The sequence below is a fragment of the Vicugna pacos genome, chromosome 23, assembly GCF_048564905.1.
Source record: "Vicugna pacos chromosome 23, VicPac4, whole genome shotgun sequence".
NCBI lineage: Eukaryota > Metazoa > Chordata > Mammalia > Artiodactyla > Camelidae > Vicugna > Vicugna pacos.
The window spans coordinates 25,165,193-25,190,315 of NC_133009.1; the positions used below are offsets into that span (position 1 = coordinate 25,165,193).

The following is a 25,123-nucleotide window of genomic DNA, read 5'->3' on the forward strand; positions in this document are numbered from 1 at the left end:
CGGGCAGTCTGTGTAATTCTTGATGACCCTAGCCCTACCCAAGACAGGAGGGAAGGTTGGTGGGGTCCGACTGCATCTCTGCTAGGCTATCAGAAAAGGTCAAGAATACCAAACAACAGTGACAGGAGCTTTACTACAAAATGAGAAAAGCTGCAGAAGCAGACTTAGAAATACCAAAGAAAAAGCATAATTTGGAGTCACATTTATTAATATTAATGAAACCTCAACATTATAAATGAGTTAATTCATTCACATATTACTTCAGTAAGAATTCTTGATTGGTCATATGAAAATAGTTCATTTCCCTTTGTCACCAAAAAAATCTAAGAAAATATGTTAAAATTTACATTTAGGAAAATACGTTCATGCTCCCTTCCTCCTGCTTAGACTCTCAAAATTCCATTCTCTTTCACATCCTATTCTCCATCAGACTTGGAATTCCAAGTGATGTACCTGTCAGTTACACACAAGTACTTTTACATGACTTAAGAGAGACAGCATTAAACACAGAAACAAAGTCTACAGAATGATTTCCACTTTCAAATCCAACTTGATTCCATACCAGTGGGTTCAAAAATCACAGGAGCAAAAAGTGAACAGGACTCAATATCTATGCAAAAAAACCAACTAATAAGAATTCGTGTGTTAACATGTAAAGGCACATCAGGAAACCGGCTTCTCCTAAAACATAGAATGATCATGATCAAATATAAACATTCAGAAAAAATGTTTCAGCTTTTTAGCTGATTCTTTCAACTTTCCTTACTCATCAGTATTAATGTTGGGGACTGGAGATGTGCAGTAGCTACAATAACATTCAAAACAATTGTATTGACATTTTATTTATTTAAAAGTCTTCATTACCTAAAATCTATATATCTTCTTATTCCCAAATCACTTTGAATACTTTCCTTGCATTAACACAGAGTATCTGTAACTCCAAAAAAGTCAAAAATAGAGATTCATTTCCAGGTAGGAGATGGGCAAAGGCTGGGTAATAACGATTTGCGCAGGTGGTGGTGCTGGCGCGGTCGTTAAAATCCTGTTGGATGCCTCCTGGATGCTGAAACCTGGAAAAATTTTAAGAATCTCTGGTTATTTTGTTCTTTCTCTTACCAGTCATAAATAATTCAAACAGGCACAAAACAGTCACTCATTGAGGTTAAAATGCAGAGCTATGTTCTGCACCAAATTACCTTAATGGAAAATGCAGCCTGTTAAGGCTGAGTTGCACACCCATGTCTGGTAAAGACCCAGAGCCAGAGAGATCTCTCTCACGTGGCAGGTAAGGGTACAGGTGGGAAGAACCCTTTTGAAAGCAATCGGTCAAGATGCTGGGAAACATGTCTACACCCCACAAGCCTGTGATTCCACTTTTATAAATTTAACTTACAGAAAGACACAGTTTTAAAATGCTCTGATATAAAGGTATATACTAGAATATTATTAAAACAAAATTAGATATAGTCTGTGTCAAATACTGTAAAATGGTGTTTAAAAAATGTCATGTATTTATGAGTGGAATGTTATGAGGCCATCAAACATGACATCTGAATAGGTTGGAGAACTATGAAAAGTGCTTACTGTTGTCGGCACAACACGGCGGGCCGGTGACGTGGGTTGATAGAAGAATTATCAGAGACAGAGAAAAGTTCAGGAAAGTTTAATAGATGTGCTGCTACAGGTAACAGGAGGCCACACAGGCAAGACACCTGCATTAGCAGCGGGGCCAACACACAGGGCCTTTTATTTGGGGGGAGGGGGCTGTGCAAACAAGGAGCTGGGGCTGCATGATCAATGTGTGAACAGGTACCTGATTGGTTGTAAGATATGTCAGGGACCACTCTGAACCACAGGATTTACGACTTTGAAAAGGGCAGGCTGTGAGACCTGTCCCCTGGGGTATTATGAGACCGCCTATCTCCCGGGGCGATGGGTTTTGTTAGGGTAAACACACTTCAAGAGATATTTTTATCCTGCAGAAATGCAGGTATGCAGAGTGGTTCTGCAGTGGGGAGTGGGGGTTAGGGTCTCAATGGCTCCAGGCACACAGAGAGCCCTGGAGTGGGGGTTTTATGACTCCAGAGAATGCCAGCCGGCTCCATACACATAGTTCATAATTCATACATACATATTCACAAGCTCATAGTTCATAGATATACACATATATAAATCTGTGTACATATACCATATGGTATGTGGACAGGGGATGCTGCCTGCCATTTCAGTAAACAAAGGATGTTGTCCGCCATCCCGGTTCTACGAGGATCAAGCCATCAGCCAGGCAGCTGCCTTCAGAAAGTACGCCCTGGAGGGAATTCAGGATGGAGAAAAAAATGGGAAGCATTCTGTGCTTTGGATACTGGCCCTGGATAGTTAAGATGCATATCTGTGGGATAATTTCAATGAGCCCAAGACTCTTGCATCTTCCCGTGCACAGAAAAGTACTAAAATCATTAACTTGAGATGTCTATTCTTTGTGACTAGCAATATTCTTTTGATGTTCAAATGTGTCGACAGACATAAATGCACAGCCTAAAAGTTGAGAGTTATGTTTTTCATTTGGCAGGAGGACTCGAGTCAGGAGGACAGCCTCTCAGATGGCTCTGAGGGTCTGCTCTGAAGACGCAGGGGAGGAGCTAGGATGTATAGGAGTTTTACAACAAAGACCAGGTAGTTGGAACATTAAAAGATTACTTGTTAACTGAAGAAAACCAGACATCTCAAGTTAAATAATTTAAATAAACACCTTTCTGTGTATGGGAGGGAGCAAACGTTTGGGCTCATTGAATTCATTCCTTTGACAAGCACCCAGCTATCTAGGGCCAGTATCCTGTCCTTTCTTATTGTGAGTCCCCTCAGAGGGCACCATTGCGAGTGGCTGCCGAGGCCGGGCTGCAGGCTTGTCTTCACTGGGGGGTGGCGGCCACCACTGATGACTTGATGGCTTCTTTGTTTACTGATATGGTTTGCAGTATTTTTTGTTCACAAGATAAACTTTTGTATAATTGTATTTTAAATGGATAAACAACTCAGGTAATCCTGGTGCAAGTATGGACAGCTGTTTTTTTTAATGGCTTGAATCAACCTGTTGGATAAAGAAGTTCCTCCAGCATGCAGAAACCACAGTAGGCTCACAATCAGAGTGGAGGAATAAGGTTGTTATTTTTAAAGCCCAACAGAGGAGACCTCTCAGTGCTGGGGGTGGGGGGTGGGCAGCAGGGAAGACCAGGTATAAAGCTCCCTGGGTGGGGCTCTGAGGGGCTGGCGCTTGTGTTCAGAGCAGAGAAGCAGGAAAGAGCCATTGGGAAGTGCTCAGGGTTTGTGCAGGGAAGTGGTGATAAAAAATGCTGAAAGGGCACTTAGGTCCAAAGTGAGACAGGAGGGAAGCGAGCAGGGCACAACCATTAAAGTGCAATGAGCACCAACATGGCAGGAGATTCAACTCCCAGTAGACCCTGAGCTTCATTATATGCACATTGTAATACAATAGCTGCTAAATGGTGCTCCCACTGGTCTCAGGACAGTTCCTAGGCTGATCATAAAAGGTCAAAAAGTGAGTGGTGGACGAATTCCTGGGAATCGCAGCCCCTTCCCCAAAGTAGTTGGAATAATCCTCCCACTTGTTAACATGTGAAAAACAGCCCATAAAAACTAACAACCCCACACCTCCTGGCCCTTGTCTTGGGGCTCCTGCATCCACATTTTATAGCTGGGTGGGAAAATGGGGTGAAAGAGGCTGGAAGAATACTGATAGCCGAGGGGAATAAAAATAAAGGGCATTTTCCAGCTCTAAAGATTAGAACACAAACCACGCATTCTCCCAAGAGTTAAGGCAGCAAAACATAAAAACATCTCATCAGAAGAAAACACTGCAGGGGCTTCAAGGCACCGCATTCCAGAAGCAACCCTGGTCCTTTACCGTAATCATCCTAGTGGATCTGTCACTATACCATCTGGTACACGGGGTCACCAACTTTCAGACTTCCGATTTTTTCCACCGAATAATAGATTCCAAAAAGAGGGGACGACTTGTAAATTGCTTTCTCAGAAGGATCACACAGGCGGTAGCTAAAAGAAGCAAAAATTCACCCTCAGGCACACAGAGGAGATAATCTAAGTGCTTTCAATAGAATTCAATAGGCTAAAATTGTTCATTCTCTCACTACCTATAAACAAGCAGCAAGCCTTTTCTGAAATGTGGACAGAGAAGTCTGGGGGCAATGAGTCAAACTGGAAATAATTCTGGTTTTTCCAGAAATGTGCTGAGAGTCCAAACAACTTTTCTGTGGCTTCGGTATGAAAGCCAGAGGAAAATACTTGTATGTGTTACTCAAAATAAATACTCTGTTTGCATGTGTACCTCCAGTTTCTCAAATCATGGAAATTGATGCTCTTACAGTTTGGATGTCCTTGAATTCTATCCTTTCTACTTCTCCCAGTTTATAAGCCCCAAGCTGGGGTTGTTTGGTGAAGAAAAGTGAAGACAGAGATGCAGTTAATAAGTGGGTTGGACTATTACTGAAGTTAAAAAATTTTAAGGCCTGTCTAAAAAAAAAAAATAACTTCACTGTGTCTTAAAAATCAAAAAACAAAATAGAGTTGTAAATCTGAAGGCTTCAAGAAATAACCTCTTCTGGGGGGCTGGGGGTAGAGGGTACAGCTCAAGTGGTGGAGCACATGCTTAACATGCAGGAGGTCTGGGTTCAACTCCCAGTACTTCCTCTAAAAATAAACAAGTAAACAAACCTAATTACCTCCCTCCCCCTACCCCCTGCCAAAAACTCAGGTTAAAAAAATAAAGCCATAAAACATATTTTTAAAAAAACAGATTCTACACTGAGAACTAAAGTCAGTCAAAATTCTCTAAATAACAAAACACCCCAGGCCAGAAGAAGCTCCTGTATAAACAAACTCTGACAACTCATTCCATTCCCTTTTTTCAAATATTTCATTTTACGTCTCAATTATTCTCATATCCCTTGACATTGATTCTAATAAACAAATATGAGTTGCCATCAAAGTAAAATAATTTGAGGTCTTAATTTACAAACACATGTAAATGCTATTAAAAATTGATGAGAGATGAAAATTTTAAAACATAGGATTTTTACACTTAAAATTTTGTCAAAAGCACTAGAAGATCCATCTAGGAAAAGAAAAAAAAAAAAAGACAGAGAAAACAACAAGTACTCACATTAACCAACAGCCACAAAGCAACCAGAAGGCAGAAAGGTGCCCAGACAAAGCGCCTACAGACACACGTAGTTCAAGGACGGGGATAATATTAAAAATACACCAGACATGTTGATGCTCTACCTCTTCAGTGTTTCCAGCGGCTCCTTCCTGTCGATCACTCCGGTATCGGGGTCCACTGTGGTCATAATGCACCTGTCACACAATAACGAAGGGTTAGGTGACAGTTACAAACCGATGGGTGAGCCACGCCGGAGAAGTTCAGTCTCGTGAGAATCCTTACCTGGGACAAGACAACACCTTTTTCATTTCTACGTTGCCAATGAGGAGTTCACCCCAGGTGTCCTAGAAGAGGAAACACATCTTTTGAATTAAGGCTTCATTAGGCTTTATAGCAGTTTATTCTTGGGCTGGTCCTAGGAAGCCAGTGGAAGAGAGCAGAGCAACTGGACGTCGTGAAGGGCCTCCCAAAAGGACCCAGGGAGGCGGCTCGTTGGTGCGTCCAGGATGGAGCTCTTGACTTCATCTCAGAAGCCTGCCTCCGTCAGCAACAGCAAGAAGAACCGCTCTCTGAGGGGCAGTCTGTCATGAGAGCCACACAGCAGATCCAGGTCAAGTTAATAATACATAATGAGGAACGTCTTTCCCTTGGCTAAGCTGCAGTGGAAGCCACATTACAGTCTGATGGCTCCATGGTGGGTGGGACATGACCCAAGGAAAGTCATTTATAAGATTCACCCCTTCAGCTGCAGCCTGCGCCCTTTCCTGGCCCTCCAAGGCCGCAGGCCCTGCTTTCCCACCCTTGAACTGGAGGCCCTGCCAATGTCTGCCTCAGGGCTTGGAGCCTCACAACTTTGAGGGAGGTGTTCTTATGGTCCCCATTTCACACAGTCACAGAGGCTGAGAGAGATTACAAAATTTCCTTAAGGTCACAGCACCTAGGTTTGAAAACCATTGTGATTGGGGACTTTTTAACCACCCAGCTTTTAACTGTATCTGTTTATCTATCTGTACACACACATACATACACGCATATGGAGATTACAGACATTACATTATATATACGTATATACACACATTCACATATATACACACATACATATAAGTGCATATATACATGAGGAGGGTCTGTTACACAGGCCTCTCTTGCTGACAGGAAAGCCTTCCAAGAAGTTTACATTTCATGGGACAATCCTTTATCCAGGCCCCAGGGGGACAGGTGGGAGGCATTGGGAGATGGGGGCTGGGGTCCATAAACCAACAGTATCTATAATCAGATGCAAAAAAAAAAAAAAAGTCCCTTGAAAATGGTATTCTGCCCTCAACCCGAGTGAGGTTTTGAGGTTTTTGGAAACCACGGATCTAAGGGATTTGATGAGAATCAGCTTCCAAGTGAGGAAATGAGGCATCTATTCCTCTCACCTGGTGGCTTGCTCCCCCTGGGGGGGCAGGAGAGAAGACCACGTCTGTCCTGCAAGAAGCAGGGCAGAGCAGGGAGATGAGACTGGTAACATTCCCCTTGCCTCTGATGACCAGGCTCCAATCAAGCTAGAGTCCTCTTTCGGGGTTCACTAACCACCCCCCTGCTCAATCCGCGGGTCCCGTACGGGTGATTCAGAAAAAGCACAAAAGGAATTCCAGTTCCTCCATGGTTCTTCCCAACCCAGAAATCTCCTGCGGGATATGACCACAGCTACCCGACTGAGGTAAAGAGATCTCTGGATGCCCTGGTTCCCAACCATCATTTATGAAACTGCTTCTGTTTGGAAAGAAATTCCAAGTTCCAAACAATGAGTCAAAGGGTGAACTCTAGGTAACCCTTGTAAAAGGCAAGGCCCCATCTTGCAAAATGGAATCTTAATATCCCAGCCAGGACTTTTTACAAACAATGTTCAAACGCAAAACTGCAAGACAGCCAGAGCGCCTGGTTCACCTCCGGGAGGAATGGGACCTCCCGCGGGGTATGGCCAGAAGCACAGCTCCCGCGGGCGAAGTAATGGGTCTTGCGGTGCCTGGACCCGGAAGCGGCTAAAAAGGCTGGACGCACTTGGCCACACGAGGGCGCTGCGGCCACAGGCACGGGAGCCGATCCGGCAGCAGGGGCTGAATCGCGCCCCAGCTCTCCCCCCAGATCTCCAAGTACTTTCCGTTAGATTTCGTTTTACAAAGGCTGATGAATTCCATATTTCAAAGCCACGTATCTGTGGAAAGTTTGCCTCATGACAATGATATAAAGCAGGTAGTCTGAAAAGTTCAGTTAGATTTCCTAGTTTAACAAAACATTTAATCTGCTCTGTTTAATCTGCACTACTACACAACTGCAGTACCCAGTTTAGAATACCAAATTGCCCATTCTGTGGGAAATCCTCCAAATGCCAGGTCTAATTACCCCCTAAAATATTAATCACCTTATTTAATTACATCATCCATCCTAATCTGATCATTGTCAGCATTTTGGTGTGAAGCACTATTTGCATTAAAAAACAACAACAACAAAAACCTAACAAATTAAATTTAAATGTAACTATTAATCTTGTTGTAGGAGGAAAATAATAATTAATTTTCAGTTTATTGAAAAAGTAAGTGTAAATTAAATTAATAATATATGAAATTAAATTTTCCATTATGTTGTACTAGTCATTGGAGGTTATCTTCCCTTAACACCCCCAAAAGTTTACTGCTCCCCCTGCTGGTGAGAAGCCTCTTTGCAGCCTGGCAAAATTCAGGCTGTGATGTTCCTTTAGAGTGAAGGGAATAGAACCCTGGAGTTTTGGAGGTGGAAAAAGAAAGGAAGAGAGAAGGCAGGGAGAAAGGGGGAAAGGACTACACATAATGGGCTCAGTGATGTGGAATAATCCTGAGAATTTGTTAGTAGTTTGCAGGCACCCTGTAAACACTAAATGAACACTGCATGGTTTCCTATCACACGTAGCACCCAGAGAAAGATGTGAAGTAAGGGTCTGGGGTGGTGGTTGTGGAACACACGGAACAGCACAGGGGAGGGTGTCTGATTATGGTGAGCCTTTCCTGGAGAGTGTAAGAGCCTGTGCCCAGCAAAAAGCTAAAGATAAGACAGGAGATCAGTCTCTCTCACCATAATGCTACACACACACACTCACACATGGTTATACGCATATACTGAGAGGGAATAGACATATAGACAGTATGTACCCATCTTTCTCTATATATGTTATGGTTCTCTCCATATATATGGTATAGGATTATACACATGTGTCTACACATATATACAAGGCTATATATAGTTGGAGAGAGGGAATGGATATAGAGAGAGAATATATAACTATACCACCTTTATATATTTATATACACATGTATAAATATTTATTATCTATCTATCTATATTTAGAGAGAGAGAGACAGAGAAGAGAACCGCAGGTGAGAATGGAGACCAAGGTGAGCTCTTGGCTACCAGGTAACCATAGAAGGACAAGACATCTGACAGTAAGATGGAAAGACAGAAGACCTGAGTGCTCTGCTGTTCTTTGGGCTACAGAAGGAGTTACCCTGAAGAGCACAGATCAGATCAGCAATTCTAATCAGACCGACAGCTGCAGAGGCTTTGGGCACCTACACCTCAGGCTGGGCCCACCTACCACCGCCAGAGACCTTTCTCCTCCTGAGTCTCAGTCAGAAGATGGGGGCTTCCCTTTCCCTGCTCCCGACTCTCTCATGGCCACTCATGAGTTCATTATATTGTGCCGTACATGTAATTGTAAGAAGCAGTTTTAAGCTCTGTTGGGGAAAACTGAGGGAATGAGTGAGTAAGTTTTATGTAACTGTTGTTTAGAAATCCTGAGCAATCTTCCTGGCTTGGTACCAATGACTGTACAAGATTACAGTAAGCTCAGAAAGCCATCAAAATGATTATAAATCAATAAAAAAAGTTAAAAAAAAAAAGAAAGCCATCAACTAGAGGCTGGCTAAATACACGTGGAATTCCTGTTTGGGGACTGGACAGGAGGGTGTGAATCTACATTTAATCACACTGAATAATGTTCAAGGTGTCCGAGAGTGAAAAAAGCACACCTATAATATACACCACATGTGCACAGGGTGATTTCATCTAAGTAAAAAAATCTGTATAAATACCTAGGTGTGTATATTTATGGCAATGTATTTGGAAGGCTCCTCAAATTTAAATAGTATTATTTGTTTTTTAAATAGATTTTTATTTTTTCTTCTTTTTGCTTTTTTTAATAATAAGTATTATAACACATTTAAAAAATCATTTTAGCCTAGAAAGTTTCTCAAATTCTTTCTGACATCAAATACATGGTGTATTTTTCAAAACCAGTTCTGTAATTCTCTGACACCAACTGCTGTCCAAAAATTTAACTCAATTCTGACTAACTGCCCGGAGTTGGCACAGACCCAGAGGGTTCAGGGCTCAGTCCTACAGGATTGCCCCTACTTCAGACACCAGTACAAGTCCTTGGTCTCCCATATTTCTGACCAACCAGCATAAATCAAATGTTCCCATGACCCCTTCCTGGGTACCACATTTTGTTGGAAGAGCTCATAAAACTCAAGAAAGTGCTCTACTGTTACCAGTTTATTACAAAGAATACAATTCAGGAACAGTTGAATGAAGAGATACCTAGGGCAGGCATAGGAGGAGGGCGGGGAACTTCCACCCTTCTCCAAACGTGCCTCCTTCCTGGCACCTCAATGTGTCCAAACTCCATTGTTTAGGGGTTTTATGGCAGTTTCATTACATAGGCAAGATTGATTAAATCACCGATTAAATCCTTGAGCTCAAACCCCAGCCCCTCTCCCCTCCCTGGAGGTCTAGGGTGGGGCCAAAAGTTCCAACTCTGTAATCATGGCTTGGTCTTTCTGGTGGCCAGCCTCCATCCTGAAGCTACCTACCTGTCTCCCACATCTCAACACTCACCTCATTAGCATAAACTACGGGGTGACTGAAAGGGGCTTGTTATTAACAACCAAAAACACTCCTATCGCCCCATCACTCGGGAAAATCCAGTAATTAGATTTACTTATTTATTTTTAATGGCACTACTGGGGTTTGAAGCCAGGACCTCCTGAAGGCTAAGCACACACTCTACCACTGAGCTATACCCTCCCCCTCTGTTCTTTATTTTTTAACGCCACTAAACTGATACTGTAACCTGATAATGTGTTGTGACCCGCAGATTGGAAAGGGTAACTGGGAAGATTAAGATAATGCCAGTAAAGGGTCTGGCACAGTGGCTGCCACATAGTCGGCCCTGGGGAACCGTGAGCCGTAATTGTTACTGTCATTTTTGTTACTGTTTTACATAGTGTTGTTATTATTATCATGGCTTCAGAAATTCCTGAAACCAGGAAGAGATTATTGTTCTAGTACCAGAGCAGAGACTTCTTTTCTAAGCGTTCAAATAAACTCATCCTAACTCATCCCAGCTTGGGTTACTGAGGACTGAAAAGTAACGCTGGTTTGCAAAAACTTTGTTTTTCAGCAGCTGCAGAGGACAGTACTGGGAGGACTGGACTCACACAGCTGGAGAGCGATGGGGCTGGGGTTCAAACCACAGGTGTCTGGCCTCTGAATCTCCTGCCTCTCTAGAAGCTCCTGGGAGAAGCACTTTCCGAGTGACAGACCACACGCCCAGGGGTTCCTGCAAGCTTCTCCTCAGACCTTTCATAATGTGGAGTGAGGAATGATATAAACCAAACGTTCCCCCAAAATGCCAAGTCCTGCTAACCAGGACAGCGAGCAAAGTTTGGGAAACAGTGACCCCCGAAATAGTCAACTACAGAGATAAGAAACTTTGGTCGATGATATCATTTTAAAATTTCTTGGCTCCACGTTCCCAGAATTCAGACACACCCCGCTGGCCCAATGGAAGCCGCTTTTTAAAATTTGCTTAAGACTCTGAATTACATGGAAAAAGTACAAAGTGCTTTGAGTCACAAAGAGTAAACATTGCATAACGCACCCTCTATTGCTCTATGATTTTGCAATAAATTTTTGCACCTGAATTTTTGAACCATGCTTAGGTTTGCTGTATTTTTATTATTAGTTAGTCTATGAAATATTCATGTGTGTTATCATTTTATGTTAATATTTAACAGAGTCCCACTAATTGGAAGGGTTATAGTTGTGTGATGGTGCCAGGGAGACAGGTTAATGTATCAGGGCCTTAACTCATGGGCTTGTTAATTTAAGGGAGAATAAATCAGCAACATTAGCATCATTTTATAGTAAAGATTTTTTTTAAATGTGTATAACCAGAGAGCTCCTCTAGAAAAACAAGAGTTTTCTACCTTACCTACTATTTCTGTAAACCCATCACAATGCAGGACTGAAATAGCAAATGGACTTGGGAGTACAAGGTCACTTAAATTTTTTAAATTGAAGGAAAAAAAAGACTCCACCCATTCAAATTGCCTAAGAGAATACGACTAGGCTTACATTAGGTTCAGTTCAACAAGTTAGAGGTAAGCAAAAATTCTTAGTTGGCAAACTAAGAATTTACGGGAAAGCAAAAACTTTTTAGCCAGGAATGACAGTATCTTTTCTCATTCCTCTGGGTTAAGAGCTTAAACTAAAATTCATATCTTCAGTGGAGTCAAATCAAGAAAAATCATATTCCTTAAAAGAAAGGTTTTCAGCAAAGAATGGACCAGTTATAGGACTCCTGCGCAAAGATTTTTGCTTCATGGACTAATTTCTAATCCGTCGCCAGGAACATGCGTTGTTAAGGCTCAGTCTGATTTCCTCCGGTGTTTAACAAGCATCTCATGGCTCAAGATCCTCTGCTCATCAGCACAGGAAAGCAGAACAGAGGAGAACCAGGTGAGTTAACCGGGAATTCTGATAATGAAGCTTGAGCCTCAGGCCCCGGACCCTTTCGAAGCCTTGCACTTAATTTTGGTTTTGTTACTTTCTTTTCTTAATGAATCCCCTCAGATAGCATACACCTCAGATCATGCCAAATCTGGATTTACTCCTAGGGAGAAAGTCAAGTCTCTTTCCCGGAGAAGCTGATGGCCTGAGAATGGCCTGAGCCCATGGCCTTCCCCTCCTGCCCACTTGGAACCCTCGCCCGTCATCCCTCCCGGGTCAGCGCATCTCCAGCCCTGTTTGCTCGCACGAGGTTCTCCTGGGACGGTGCTGCCCACCCGGTCACTGGAAATAACAGCAACAAATGTTAAATATTGGGTGTTTACTGGGTGCCAGGCGCGGAACCAATGAGTTGCTTCACACAGATTGCTTTGCCACAGTAATCATTGCAAATGTAACTTACAAAGTTGAGCCCACTCTCAGTGTTTAGTGATTGCTGGTGTCCCTTAGTACAAAGCAACACCCGGCTATAGGTATTTCGTGTACAGATCGCAGGTCACAAGTGGGTTCTGATGTAATTGTCCTTTTAGGGCTACAAGGGGCTGAGTCTTTGGAGGGTAGATATTTCTGGTTTCAAGCACACAGGAGAGCAAGTGGGTCCTCCGGGAAAGAACTCAGGCCACAGCATGGAATGTCCCCAGGGCCCCGTTCACAGGTGGATCACCTGTATCCTCCTGGCCTCCACTTTGGGGTCTGGGGCTTCCAGAGGTCTCAAACCTTTGAGCGCTCATGGATGGTCCAGGAAAAGGAGAGGGGGCTGTTCTTTTCATGTCCCTTTCGTTACCTCTGGGCTATGATTATACATTCTAGCCTCCTCCCAGACTTGCTATAATTTGGACTGCTTGCTTTGGGGTCTTAGCACTAAAGGGTGAACAGCGCCCCCATGAGGCCAGCGAGGTGATGGTGGCAGCAATGAGAGAACCACTTCACGAGGCTAAGGTGATTGCTGGAAAAGGAGAGGCTTCCCACCTGCCAGGCTCGGAGGGCCGGGCTTGGCGGCAGCAAAAGGAGCACATCTGGGCATCGGCATAAAAGCAGAGAGCCGCTTACCTCCTCAAAAGCATCGCAGCCTGTCACCACGATATTTGGCCTGAACTGGCTCATTTTCGCTTTCTTCTCCAGCCTCGTATTCAGATCTGCCAGAGAGGCTTCCGAGAGGACCATGACAGGGCTGCAGTCCGGGTAGGCCACCTGTGCCGAGGACACAGCACCACTAGGCTTCACTGCCCGCGGAACTGCTTAGACCAACTGCAAAGCTAAGCAAAGTCCAGAAGCAAGACTTCCCAAGTGCCGAAAGGGAGCGTGTTGTTCGAGAAGGAGGGATGACACTGCAGGCTTGGAAACCGCCAAGTCAGCGCTGAAGCATGGTTCCTGCCCCCTGGGGTTCAGGCAGGGGCTCCCCATCCACACACTGAAGGCAGCAGCCAAGGCTCAGGGCCAACGTGACCCTCTGGCCCCATCTCTTGTTCCTCCAGTGCCGAGCAGTGAGCGTCTTCCCACATCATCATCAGACAGGGAAAAGGTCTGCTGCCAATCAGCTACACTCTAGGAATGATTTCCTTCGGCAGCACCCATTCACTCACATGCATTTATTAAGCACCTACTGTGTATCAGGCACTGTTCTAGGTGGGGAAATAGCAGTGAATACAGCAGAGTTTTAAAAACCCAGCATTCAAGGAGCTTGTAGTTCAGGGAGTGTGGGGAGAGGCTCCCTGAGATGCCTGCATTTTAAACCTCATCTCACTGCAGAATTAAAGGCTTTGGTCTGGGGGCTGTAGCTGACACAGAAGCCTTCTCAGCACCGGAAACAACCACACCACACTGGCTGTGGAGGGAGGGCGTGGCGAAAGTTTGCTTCTGTAATTTTAGGAGACCTGGATTTAATTCCAAGCAAACCTCACTTTCGCCTCCCAGCCCATCTTTTCCTGAGTCCCCATCTCCCTGGGAGTCAGCCCTGGCTTCTCCCTCCACAGTTTCTCCCTTAGTCTGTCCTCCACGCATCCTGGAGAGCCCAGCAGGCTCTCATCCCCTTCCCACTCCATCCCCGGTACCTGCCCCACCGGTGGCCCCCTCAATACCACTCCCCTGGGCCGTCACTGCGCTTTCCTAACTGGGGCCCCAAGAGAGGCTCTCTGTGGGCCAAAAGGGAAGGTAAAAGGGAAGGGCAGCTCTCTACAAGCTCACCTGGTAATTCTGGACAAAAGGGAAGATTTTCTTTGATGATCGTCCCTTCATGTTGCTTTCAAACTGAACCAGCCTGAAAGCTTCTGTTTTCAAGAAGTTGGTAAACCACTGAGCGGCCTCGTCACCGCAATCCCTGCCCTTGATGTCAAGACCAAACACCCTGGAAGGATCGCAGAGAGCAGGAGGGTTACTTTCTTCCACCAACCTACTGAGTGATGGGGTCAAGAAGAACAGCTGGGCTCCTGGGACCTGACTATCCCAGAAGACCAGTGAGTGATCCCTGGACCAAAGCTGGGCAGATGCAGAGGGGGAGGGAGCAGAACGTGCTCCAGGGAGGAGCTCGTCAAACCCTAATACGCTTGTAACTCACTCAGATCCTGTTGAAATGCAGACTGTGGTTCAGTAGTTTGTGTTGGAGCCTGAGATTCTACATTCCAAATGCTAGGATGTCTAGGCTGCTGGTCCATGGACCACACTTTGAGTAGCAAGGATTTAGGATGCTTTCAGATGGGGAGAAGGACCATGGTAAAGTGGATGCACGCTGAGTTTGGAGTCCGGTAGACTTGGTTCAAATTGGAACTCTGCCAGCCTCTAGCCTGTGACCTTGAGCAAGTTCTTAAACTCTTCTGACACTTTGTCTCCAGTTATAAACTGAAGACAATAATAAGTATTTGCCCCACATGGTGGAAACAGATTCCAGTAGATAACAAAGAAGTCTTCAGGGATTTTTTGCTTGAGTATCCCCAAAAGATTTTTTAAAAGCCATTTACCCCTCACAGAATTGCAAGTTGACATGTAAACTTTTTTATAAGTTTAATTTGTTGGGAAAGATAAAATTTCCATTGAAATATAAATATTAACATTAAAATAAAATTAAGACATAAATCATATTGTATATTAATATTATAAACACATAAAGATTGAAGTAAAATAAAATTATGCTTTTAAAAGCATATAATGGAATCCAAATGCCATGGTGGTTTGATAGCCACTCCTATCCACAAAAAAAAAAATGATTAGGGGCTTCTTTTATGGTCCATATTTTTAAAAATTATTTTTTAAATTTTCTCCAGTTTTATTTAGATATAATTGATATACAACACATGTTGTCACAAACGGGAAGATTTCATTCTTTTTTATGGCTGAATAATATCCCACTGTCTATATGCATACCACAGTTTCTTTGTCCATTCATCTACTGATGGCCGCCTAGGTTGTTTCCACGTCTTAGCTATTGTAAATAACGCTGCTATGAACATGGGGGTGTAGGTATCTTTTTGACGTAATGCTTTGTTTTCATTTCCTTCAGATATATTCTCAGAAGTGGCATTGCTGGATCAAATGGTAGTTCTATTTTTAATTTTGGGGGGAATCCCCATGAAGTTTTCCATAGTCACTGCACCAATCTACATTCCCACCAGCAGTGCACAAAGGTTCCCTTTTCTCCACACCCTCCAAAATCACTGTGATTTTCATAACAGCCAACCTAACAGGCAGGAGGGGATATCTCATTGTGGCTTTGATGTGCGTTTCCCTGATGCTTAATGTTATCCATCTACATATCTTTAGAAAAATGTCTATTTAGGTTCTTTTAATGGTCTGCATTTTTATACTATTCCACTTTTTATTCTTGATCTCATGTGTACATTCTATTTCTCTAACATAATGTTATCTTGCTATATTTTTATACTTATGGATCACCTTTTAACCAACTGAATTTTCTTCGTTTCTGAATTCCAGGATTGAGTTATCATTACAATTTTTATTTGGGTACAATTAATCACAACAAAGTGAATCATCCATTTTAATAATTACTAAGCATAAAAAAGAAAATTTGATTTGAAATTAATCTCTTAATGAATCCTGTAAAGCCTCCCTGTATCTGTGTATGAATCTTATTACTAAAGTAAGACAAGGCTCAGCAGACATTTATTCTTTTTTTAAAAAAATAAGCCTTAAGAAACTTTTTTCATGTAAACATGGAATGGAAGGAGTTATAGTAACTTCATTCATTCTTTGAACCCTCTATGATTTTTGCCACTTAGGAATCAGTCATCAAAAAAGTATTTTTAATGATTTATCAGCAACAATTTGGCTAGAGGCACCTTCATTTTACTGTAAGACAGATTTTGAACCACAATCCTGTAGAATGACTTTACCCTGTCATTAGAGACATTCTCCTTTATCAACACCAATTTTTTTTTGTTCAGGCTTCTTAGGTTTTTCCCTTTGAGGGCAATGCTCCCTAAGATATGAAGGCAAGCCTTTTACCTGTACAAAGGGGAGGCAGAGAGGAGAACCTGCCCACTGCAGGTGAGGTTTGGATCACTATTGGAGGAAGAACTTACGGGATTTGAGGATCTGGAAATTGATTCCCTTAAAGTGACCATGACTTTAAGTACCACGAAAGTGTTTGCATCTCCCCATGTGAGTGCCTCCCCCAGTTTGAAGGCTCCTGGGGTGATGTACGTGAGGGAGTCCAAGGTAGAGATGCTCAGGAATCAGCCCTGAAAGCCATCAGGGAGTTTGAGTCTTTTGAGCACAAGCTCTCCATTCTCCTTGCTTGGTCCCATGTTGGGCACCTTGCAAAAAAAAAACAAAACACTATGCTTTCCTTCACTACAGCCTGGTGTCAGCAGATGGACCTTGCTCCCTTCTGGTGAGCAGACCCAAGTTTGGTTCTGTAACAACACTGATCTCAGTCTTGGTTTCCTGATTTGTAAAGTGGAATTACTGATATCTACTTCATAAGCTTGTTGAGATAATTTAACTGAAATACTGTATTTAATGAACTAGTGCTTCAGGCTTTCAAAATTGTGGCACCTTGATGCTCAAGTTCAGATACTTTGCTGGTAAAAGCATGCTACGAGGGCACCAGGGTACCCTGAGGCTCTCCCACAGCACCACTATCCACATGCTGAAAACGCTCCGGTGGTCACAAAGGGACCCAGAGCACCCCTGACAAGGGTCTCAGCCTCTTGGATTCCCTGATGAGCCACGGAAATGGACGGCCCTGCAGGGGTCCCATAGACTGAAACAAAGCCCAGTCCTGAGGTGTGTCTCTCACCAGAGGTGGAATCTCTTCCATCTGAATCCTGCTGGAGGTGCCCTGGTCTCAATCTCAGACCTCAGAGGCTGCAGAGTCACCTTGAAAAGCCCCAGCATCCTCATCACCCAACCTTGAGATACAGGTGGTAACATTTCCACCGATGCCCTCGTCTGCCTGGCTGGAGGGCTGGCAATTCTGAATAGAAGTCCATCCTACTTGAATAAAAGAGACAAACCTTAAAGGCTGGCCCTTTGTACCCTCTCTATAGTTGTTTTATAATGTCTTTTTATTTTCTATATTTTTGATGCTTTGACATCTTGGGATTTGGTGATGCTGAAGGGACTGCCCCTCCCAGACCTAGTCAACCCCTAGAGATAGTAAAACACAAGGCTTTTATACACAAACCAGCCAATCCCGAGCCTTCACCCCAACCACCTCCTCTGTTGTGATTTTACACTCCAGCCACTATCCCCCAACTCTAATCACCCAGGGCCAGGTAGCAGACAATTAAAGCAGCCCCTGTGCCCCAGAGCACACAGAAACCGGAGCAGAGACTCTTGCTCACATTTCCCCCTGCTCCCTCTGCCTCCTGATGGACCCTGGGACTTCCCCATGTGGCCCTGCATGGCATGGCCTCCTGTTTCTAGGGATCTGTAAATATAGAAAGCTCCTTTCTTCATGACAGTCATTTCCGTGTCTGTATGTCTTGCTACATCTGATGAAAACAAATCCCCAGTATCCTTAATGCAACATTCTGCTTCACCCACTCACACCTACCTGACCACTGGCTTGGTCCCAGCATAGACCAGACGTCTCTTAAATATTTTCTTTACCTATCTCATCACCTACTGTACAAAGGGCCTCAAGGCAGAGGGCAGGGGAGAGCCTAAAAGAAAATGAGTTCTGTGGTGGGTCCCCGGAGGCCCCCAGACAGAGCACCTGCAGTCACGGAGCGTGTTCGAGGAAGGCAGCTTGCTCGGCAAAACCAGCTGGTCCATGCCCAGTGCCCTGAGGATGAAGTGATCGTCCTCGTAAGTGATGGAGACCAGCACAAGGCGAGGCTCCTGCCGGGCTGTCACCATGTGTCCATCTTCCTTAATCACCAGCCAAAACCTGCCAAGAGACAAACAAGGGACACCCTCAGAAGATCCTCTGCTGCCCTCTCCACAGCTTCCCTCGAGCTTTCTGTTCCCAAAACCCTCCTCGTGCCCTGACTCAGGATCGCACAATTTCTTTCAGTAATCTAGGTCTGGCTGGATTCTTTGGGTCCAAAAGTTAGTGTCCCCAAAAGGGGCTTGTTTGGCACAAATAGCACTAGGAGACAGGATCTGGCCAATGTATGAAAATCCCCAGTCCTGAAAATCCAGAGAATGAGGCTGGTGTAGGAACCCTCCCTGCCCCTGGGGCGGCTACGTTGCTGACTTTGGGAATTTGCTTTGGTCAGAAACTTCCCTGAGCCTCTTAAACGCTTCTCTGGTTGAAGCGAAATGTCTTCCAGATCTTTTTGCTGTGGGACAAGATGGGGTTGACCAGAAACTACTGGCCCAAGTGGACTGAAGCTCTAGGCAACAGTCTTGTAGTTGTTGTGAATCCAGAGGACGCAAACCCGCTTCTCCTTGGTTTAACTTGCTGCAGTACGCGGACTCTAATCAGGAAACCCCTAAACAGCCTCTCCTCTTCATGCAAACATTAAAACTTCTATAATGTTATAAATCAATGTTATCACAATAAAAAAAGAAAATGTTATATATATACATATATAATGGAATATTATTCATCCATAAAAGGAAGAAAATCCTGCAATTGATGACGACATGGAAGACACTTGACAGTTTATGCTAAGTGAAATAAGTCACATAGAGAAAGACAGATGCTATATGATCTCACTCAATTGTGAAATCTCAAAAAGGGAGATTGCTAGAAACAGAGAGCGGCTTGGTGGTTGCCAGGGGAAGGGGGTGGGGGACATCGGTGAAGGTGGTCAACGGGTACAAAGCGCCAAATTCTAAGAGGTGTAATGTACACTATGGCAGCTATGGTTAACAATACTGTATTGTGTACTTGAAAGTTGCTAAGAGAAAATCTCAAGTGCTCTCATCATAACAACAGCAACGAGATGGAAATCATGTGAGGGGAAGGATGCGTTAACTAACCTTATTATGGGAACCATTTCACAATATATATGTGTATCAAGGCATCACATTGCACACCTTAAACTTACACACGTTATATATCAATTGTATCTCAATGAAGCTGGAGGAAAAAAAAGATTCGTGCAAACCATGTGTTAGATAAGAACTCCACTCACCTCCGGGAGGGCCTACTGCTCTAGGCCCACGTTCACACTCTGTGTGTCATATCCACGGGGGTGTGGGGGGCGGGTGAGCTGAAGAGCGGGAAGGGAGGCTGAACCTGTTAGCTCTGTTAGGCTCTTATCTATAGCAGAGCATCTACTTGGGGTTACACCACACAGATTTGAGCACTAAAAAAGAAAGTTATCTGCCTCTAAGGAAAATGAGTTTCCACATCACTACTTTAGACACAACAAGGTGAGGAACTCTTTGGGCTCTGACGTGTGAGCCACCACCGAGAGCTGGGGCCTTCCACAGGTCAGCAGGATAAAAAGGGCAGCCCCTTCCGGGAGGAGGGAGGCGTTTCCAACTATGACTGAAGCCAGATGGAAGGTTCGAGATAACCTGGTGGGGACGTCCACAGTCACAGTGCAGGGAGCCCGGTCTCTGCCCTGTCCTGACCTGACCTTGGAACCTCCCCGCTGGAACCTCCCAGTCAGGCAACCTATCCCTGTCCAGGTGCTGGATAAACCGCCCTCCCCTGCAACCAAGCCTGCAGACAGGGGCTGGCCCGAGCCCTGCTAACTGGCATGTGCGCTGGGAGAGGGTACAGCAGCGGCGGTGGTGACAGTGCATTTTAGGAATTGCTGTGACTACGCTCTTCCCAGGAGCTGGGGATGCTGGGCAGTAGCAGGCCCCCGACTCCCTAAGGAACCCACGCTTCTCTCTCTAGGAGCCTTTGGTTCCCAGGGTTCTCTAGCCCGCTCACCTGTGACCCAGGGATTTCCTACTTTGCTACAGCACTGTTCCCTATTTCCAGCTTCATCCTTGGGAGCAGAGTCTTGGATGACCCTGTTCTAGTTAACTCCAGCACAGCCTGCACCTGAGCTTCCAACATGGCCCGCCCCGCTCTGAGAGCTGCGCACGACCAGACACGCGTCCAGACGGGTCACAGCCCGGGTGGGTGGCCGTTATTTCTAACAGTCAGCCTCCTCCCCGGGCTGAGACTTCTCACCTCCCATCCACCCCCCAACTTCAGCCCTTCACTCTGGCTTTCAAGTCCCACCTGCAGCTCTAGCCTGTTGCATAATCACATGGGGGTTAACTCCTGGGAGGTCACAGAAGTGCAAGGGGTTCTGCACTAAACTTGCCAGTGAAGGGGCAAGTGGCAACTTGCAATCAGCCCAACACTGTACTAGGAGGAAGACAGCAATTAAAAAATACAACCCCCAGCCATGCTTATTTCCCCTCATTACCCTGTAACAGGAGAGATGATGTTTCCCACTTCCGGCACACAAACGATGCCCAGGGAATGAATACGTACCTCTTTTCTGCCAAATCTGAAAGAAAGGCTATGTGTGGAGTGTAAATTTTTTCAGGATCAAGTTTCCCCAACTTCGCCTGCCACCCTGAAAGCCGACACCTTCATTTCACACATCAAACATGAGAATGCAGAGCGAAGAGCAGTGCAGAGCCCCGAGCTCAGAGTCTCCAAAAAAACAGCCATGCCCTGAGCAACCACCAGCTGTGTGTTCAGGACGCAGAGTCCAAGTCAGCCGGAGAGTCGCACTTCTAAACAGACTGACTGGCCTGGGATGCAGGAATGACTGAGCTGGGAGAGCAGCAGGGAAGATGGGGCCCCACTACACGGAGCTAGTGGGTGAAGGCAGGAAGGAATGGTGCTTGGGATAATGAACTTAGGGGATTCATTTCTCCAGGAGATCATAGTCCGTGCAGAACAGCTGGCTCCGTAAAGGGTTGGGATGGATTTATCAATGGCAAGTCACATATGGCTGCTAAGGAGAGTGGGGGTTTACAAGGTCAAGGAGGGCAGCCATGCCCTCCCAGCATCTGTGCCAAACGGCCAGTGCCAGCGTTCTGCTGGGCGGACTTGAAATGAGCTCAAAGGTCAGTGTGCTCAGGCCAAGCATTTGCAAATATTTAAGGACTTTGATCAAAACAGCTCCAGGAATCTAAGGCACCGAGCACTTGCAGAGGAAGCTCTCAGCTTCTGAGATCAGTTCCAAAGACACAGGTTCAAACTAGAAATAAAGAAAGGAAGGCTTTCCCTGCATGCTGGACTGCTCGTAGTTTTGTGATTGAAATCTCAAGTTGAGAGAATGATATTATCTAGCAGAGCTCTTTCCAGCTCGCTCTCAGGTTTCAATTATCCTTTAATAAGCAAAATCTAGATTAGATGGGGTCTTGCAGATCATCAAGTTCAACCTCTTTTGCAAATGAAAAAAAAAATAAAATGAGGCTCAGACAGGTTAAGTGACTTTGCCCGAGGTCTCCTGATCCTCTGTGCAGCCCTTACTTCTGTAAATCTCACACTGGTTTCCCAGCAAGGGCATGAGTGCTGTACTCAGAGATCTGAGTTCAAACCCCACCAGCACAGAAGGATCCTGTGATCCTGGGTGAGACACTCACCCTTTCTGATAGGGTTTCCCTCCTGGCAAAGTGGGCATAATATCGAGCCCACAAGACTGCTATGAAGCTGAAATAGCATCATGTGTGTGACAGGATGTAGCTGAGCAACTGCTGCATAGGAAACACGGAATAAAAGTATGTTCCCTTGCTCTTCCCTGCCTCAGCCCAGTCTCCACCATCCCAAGCACTTATTGTTCAAAACAAGGCAGAGCTGACATAGTTCCATCTATTTTCAGATGCTCACAGAAGCAGAAAAGCAAAGGACAAATATTCTCTTTCCATGGAAGCACGAGTCCCTGCCAGGTCGTGACAATGAGCAGCAGGAAAGCAACAGGTATTCTGATGAACAGAGGAAACACAGATAAGAACTGGAAATCTCTCTGTGAAAGAACGTCAGACCTTCACGTGAGGAAGGACGTTGCACAAGTCCATCTTCTCCGGATGTGCATCGTGAGAATTAACCTCTTCCCTGTGCCGGAAGTCTTCCCAGCAGTCGGAGGCTTTTCTAACACTTCATGCTTGAATCAGCTCTAAAAAATGCTCTTCTTCTTACCCCTCTAGTTATAGCATCAGGATCACCTGGGGAGATTTAAGCAACCACCCCCCTCACCGTCTCTCTCACACTCATACACACACACACACACACACACACACACACACACACACACGAGTTCACTCTTAATGATTCTGATTCTGCAGTCAAATGCTCTGCCCCTGAGCTATACCGCCATGATTCTGTGGGTCTGAAATGACAATCTCAGGAAATTATATTATTTACTGAGCGATGTTCTATTTATTACTTGGTTTCTTTTTTATTGCTCAGTGATATTCCACAGTAAAGAGATATTGGCTTAACTATTCACCCATTTTGGTTGAATGGGACATTTCAACCGAAGGACATTTTGGTTCTTTCCATATTTGTGGCTATTACAAATAAAGCTGCTGTGATAATCTGAGCATTTAAAAAAAAAAGTCTTAAAAAAACTCTCCAGATCCAGAAATCTGGGATGAAGGGGGATGGAAAATGCCTCGTGAGTTACATGCCTACACACAACAGTTCTCTAAAACAAGCTAAAGTTTTTCAATGCCCACACTTCTTTAAGAGGACAACACTCTTCAGAGGAGAGCGAACACATGTGTCCTGGAGTGAACTCAGGGCAGCAGACAGCTTCTGCTAGAAGGCTCCCTGAACGACCAGCATGCAAACCTCCCTTCCCCTAGACAGGTCCACAGCTAAACCATCCCAGCCAGACAGGGAAGCATCCTCATCCTAAGGAAGCAGAGAAGGAGGCTCCATTCTTCCTGATCACTCTTTCTAGGGTTTAGCATCCTTCCCTGTCCAGAGCACCTTCCCGATACCCAGCTGCACAATTCTCTGTCAGTGAGAATGTGTCTGTGGGCTCACCTCTGGGGTGAACAAAACAACAGGGGCATCTGTTTTGAGGAAGGAGAATGAAATTTCTATGTACCAGGCCCCATGGGGGTAGGGACTTTACACAAATTTCTTCACGGGAACCACTCTGCCTCTGGGGGAAGGGGACACTATTTCCTTAATGGCAAGTATTACGCTCACTGTCCCCCTGTCACCTCCTCTCCCCAACAGAAGACTTCACTCTGCTCACTATGTATTAAAGTAGGCCAGCGTCCCCCCCCCACCCCCCATCTCCTGCATCCCCCAGGCACCTTCCCCAGGAACGGAAACTGTGAGGACCAAGTTCCAGCAAGGCCAAAGCCAGTGTCCTTGAACAAGACTTGGTTTCAGCAACGCTCCTGTCTGCCTACTAGTGCCAATATCATTTTATTCTTCTACTATTGTGCTCATACTAAGGCAGAATCAGAAAGTTTAGAACCAGCAGGAGCCTTGGAAATAACCAGGCCAGATCCCATCCTTTTGGAGAGGATGACCCTCTCCTCCAGGGAGGGACAGAGACTTGTCCTGCCTACCTTTCCCAATCTGAACCAGACAGGAAGCTGACCTTCCCAGCTAAAGGATCCAAGGCAGAGAAACCAAGAAGCAGCCTAGGACACCCAGGTGGCAAAACTCCATTCACCTTCCCGGGACAGGCCCCAGCTCCCCGACCCCACCCCATCCCCAGCAGGTCCCTTGCTGTCCCCGCGCACGGGCTCGGCCCTACCTGTCCCGCAAGTGGCCGCTGCGCAGCCCCAGGGCCGTGCACTCCGCCGCGCTCACAGACACCCCCTTGCAGGACTTGATCGGGTAGATGCAGAGCTGCGCCACGGTGCCCACCTGCTGCAGCCGCCGGCGCCGCCTGGGCCGCGCCCGGCGCCAGGCGACGGCCCCCAGCGCCACCGCGGCCAGTCCCAGCGCGGCGACCGCGAGCCAGCCGGGCCTTGGGCGCCCGGGGAGGCCGAGGCGGGCCAGCACCGACGAGCCGGCGGCGCCCATGGCCCCGCGATCACGGGCGCGACCCTGAGCACAGACGGGGCAGCGACTGGCGCGGGGAGGGCGCCCGGGCGCTCGGGGCTCCGGGCCGGCGGGAGGAGCCAGGGTTGGCTCAGCCACTGGCCCCGACACCCTTTCGGCGCGCGCCGAGGCGGCGGGACCGGCCGTGCGGAGGGAGGGAGCGCCTCACTGCGGCGCCAAGGACCGCGCAGTAACCCGGCGGAGGGAGGCGGAGAGCGCAGGGGCCGCTCCGGCGCTTCTGGGTGGGGGGTGCGGGAGAGGGGGCTCGGGACGCCCCAAACCCGAGGTCTCACCATCCACTTTCTCGCGGGGGTCACTTTTTCTGGCCTTCCCCTTCCGGTCCCCTGCGGCGCACGGTAACCGCCTCACCCGCCCCCCGCTCCCCGCTCTCCACGGCCCCTTCTCCCCCAGCACTGCCCACTTAGTTGGCGCGACTGGAGCGCAGGGAACAGTGAAAGTGGATTGTAGGTGCCGAACGGAAGATTATTAAACGTTTAGGAACTCCAACAGATCGCTCTCAGAGCAGATCGCTCTCAGAGCTGCAAAACTTTGAGCCCATAACTGCTCGGTGGAAACTGCTGCGCTCGGAACAAACTCGAGCGTGGCTTCTTGCCGCGTAAGGCCACTTCCCGAGGGTGACCCCAGTCCCCCGTTAAAATGCCTGCCGGAAAAAGCTCGCT

At 46.0% G+C, this 25,123-nt stretch overlaps 1 protein-coding gene across 2 annotated transcripts; it reads right to left on the reverse strand.

Annotated features, from left to right (window-relative positions):
• Window positions 1-187: 187 nt before the first annotated feature.
• Window positions 188-24,730, reverse strand: LOC102535204 (mitochondrial amidoxime reducing component 2). Of its 2 annotated transcripts, XM_072948717.1 has the most exons (8): window positions 24,154-24,730; window positions 18,237-18,410; window positions 14,249-14,408; window positions 13,115-13,255; window positions 5,480-5,541; window positions 5,320-5,391; window positions 3,923-4,071; window positions 188-1,070 (listed from the first exon to the last, which is right to left on the reverse strand). In XM_072948717.1, the coding sequence occupies exons 1-7, from the start codon at window positions 24,423-24,425 to the stop codon at window positions 3,948-3,950; spliced, it is 1,005 nt and encodes a 334-aa protein (XP_072804818.1). In that variant the 5' UTR covers window positions 24,426-24,730; the 3' UTR covers window positions 188-1,070; window positions 3,923-3,947. The 2 variants fall into 2 exon arrangements, with proteins under 2 accessions (XP_072804818.1, XP_072804819.1); XM_072948718.1 differs by lacking the exon at window positions 13,115-13,255.
• Window positions 24,731-25,123: the final 393 nt, after the last annotated feature.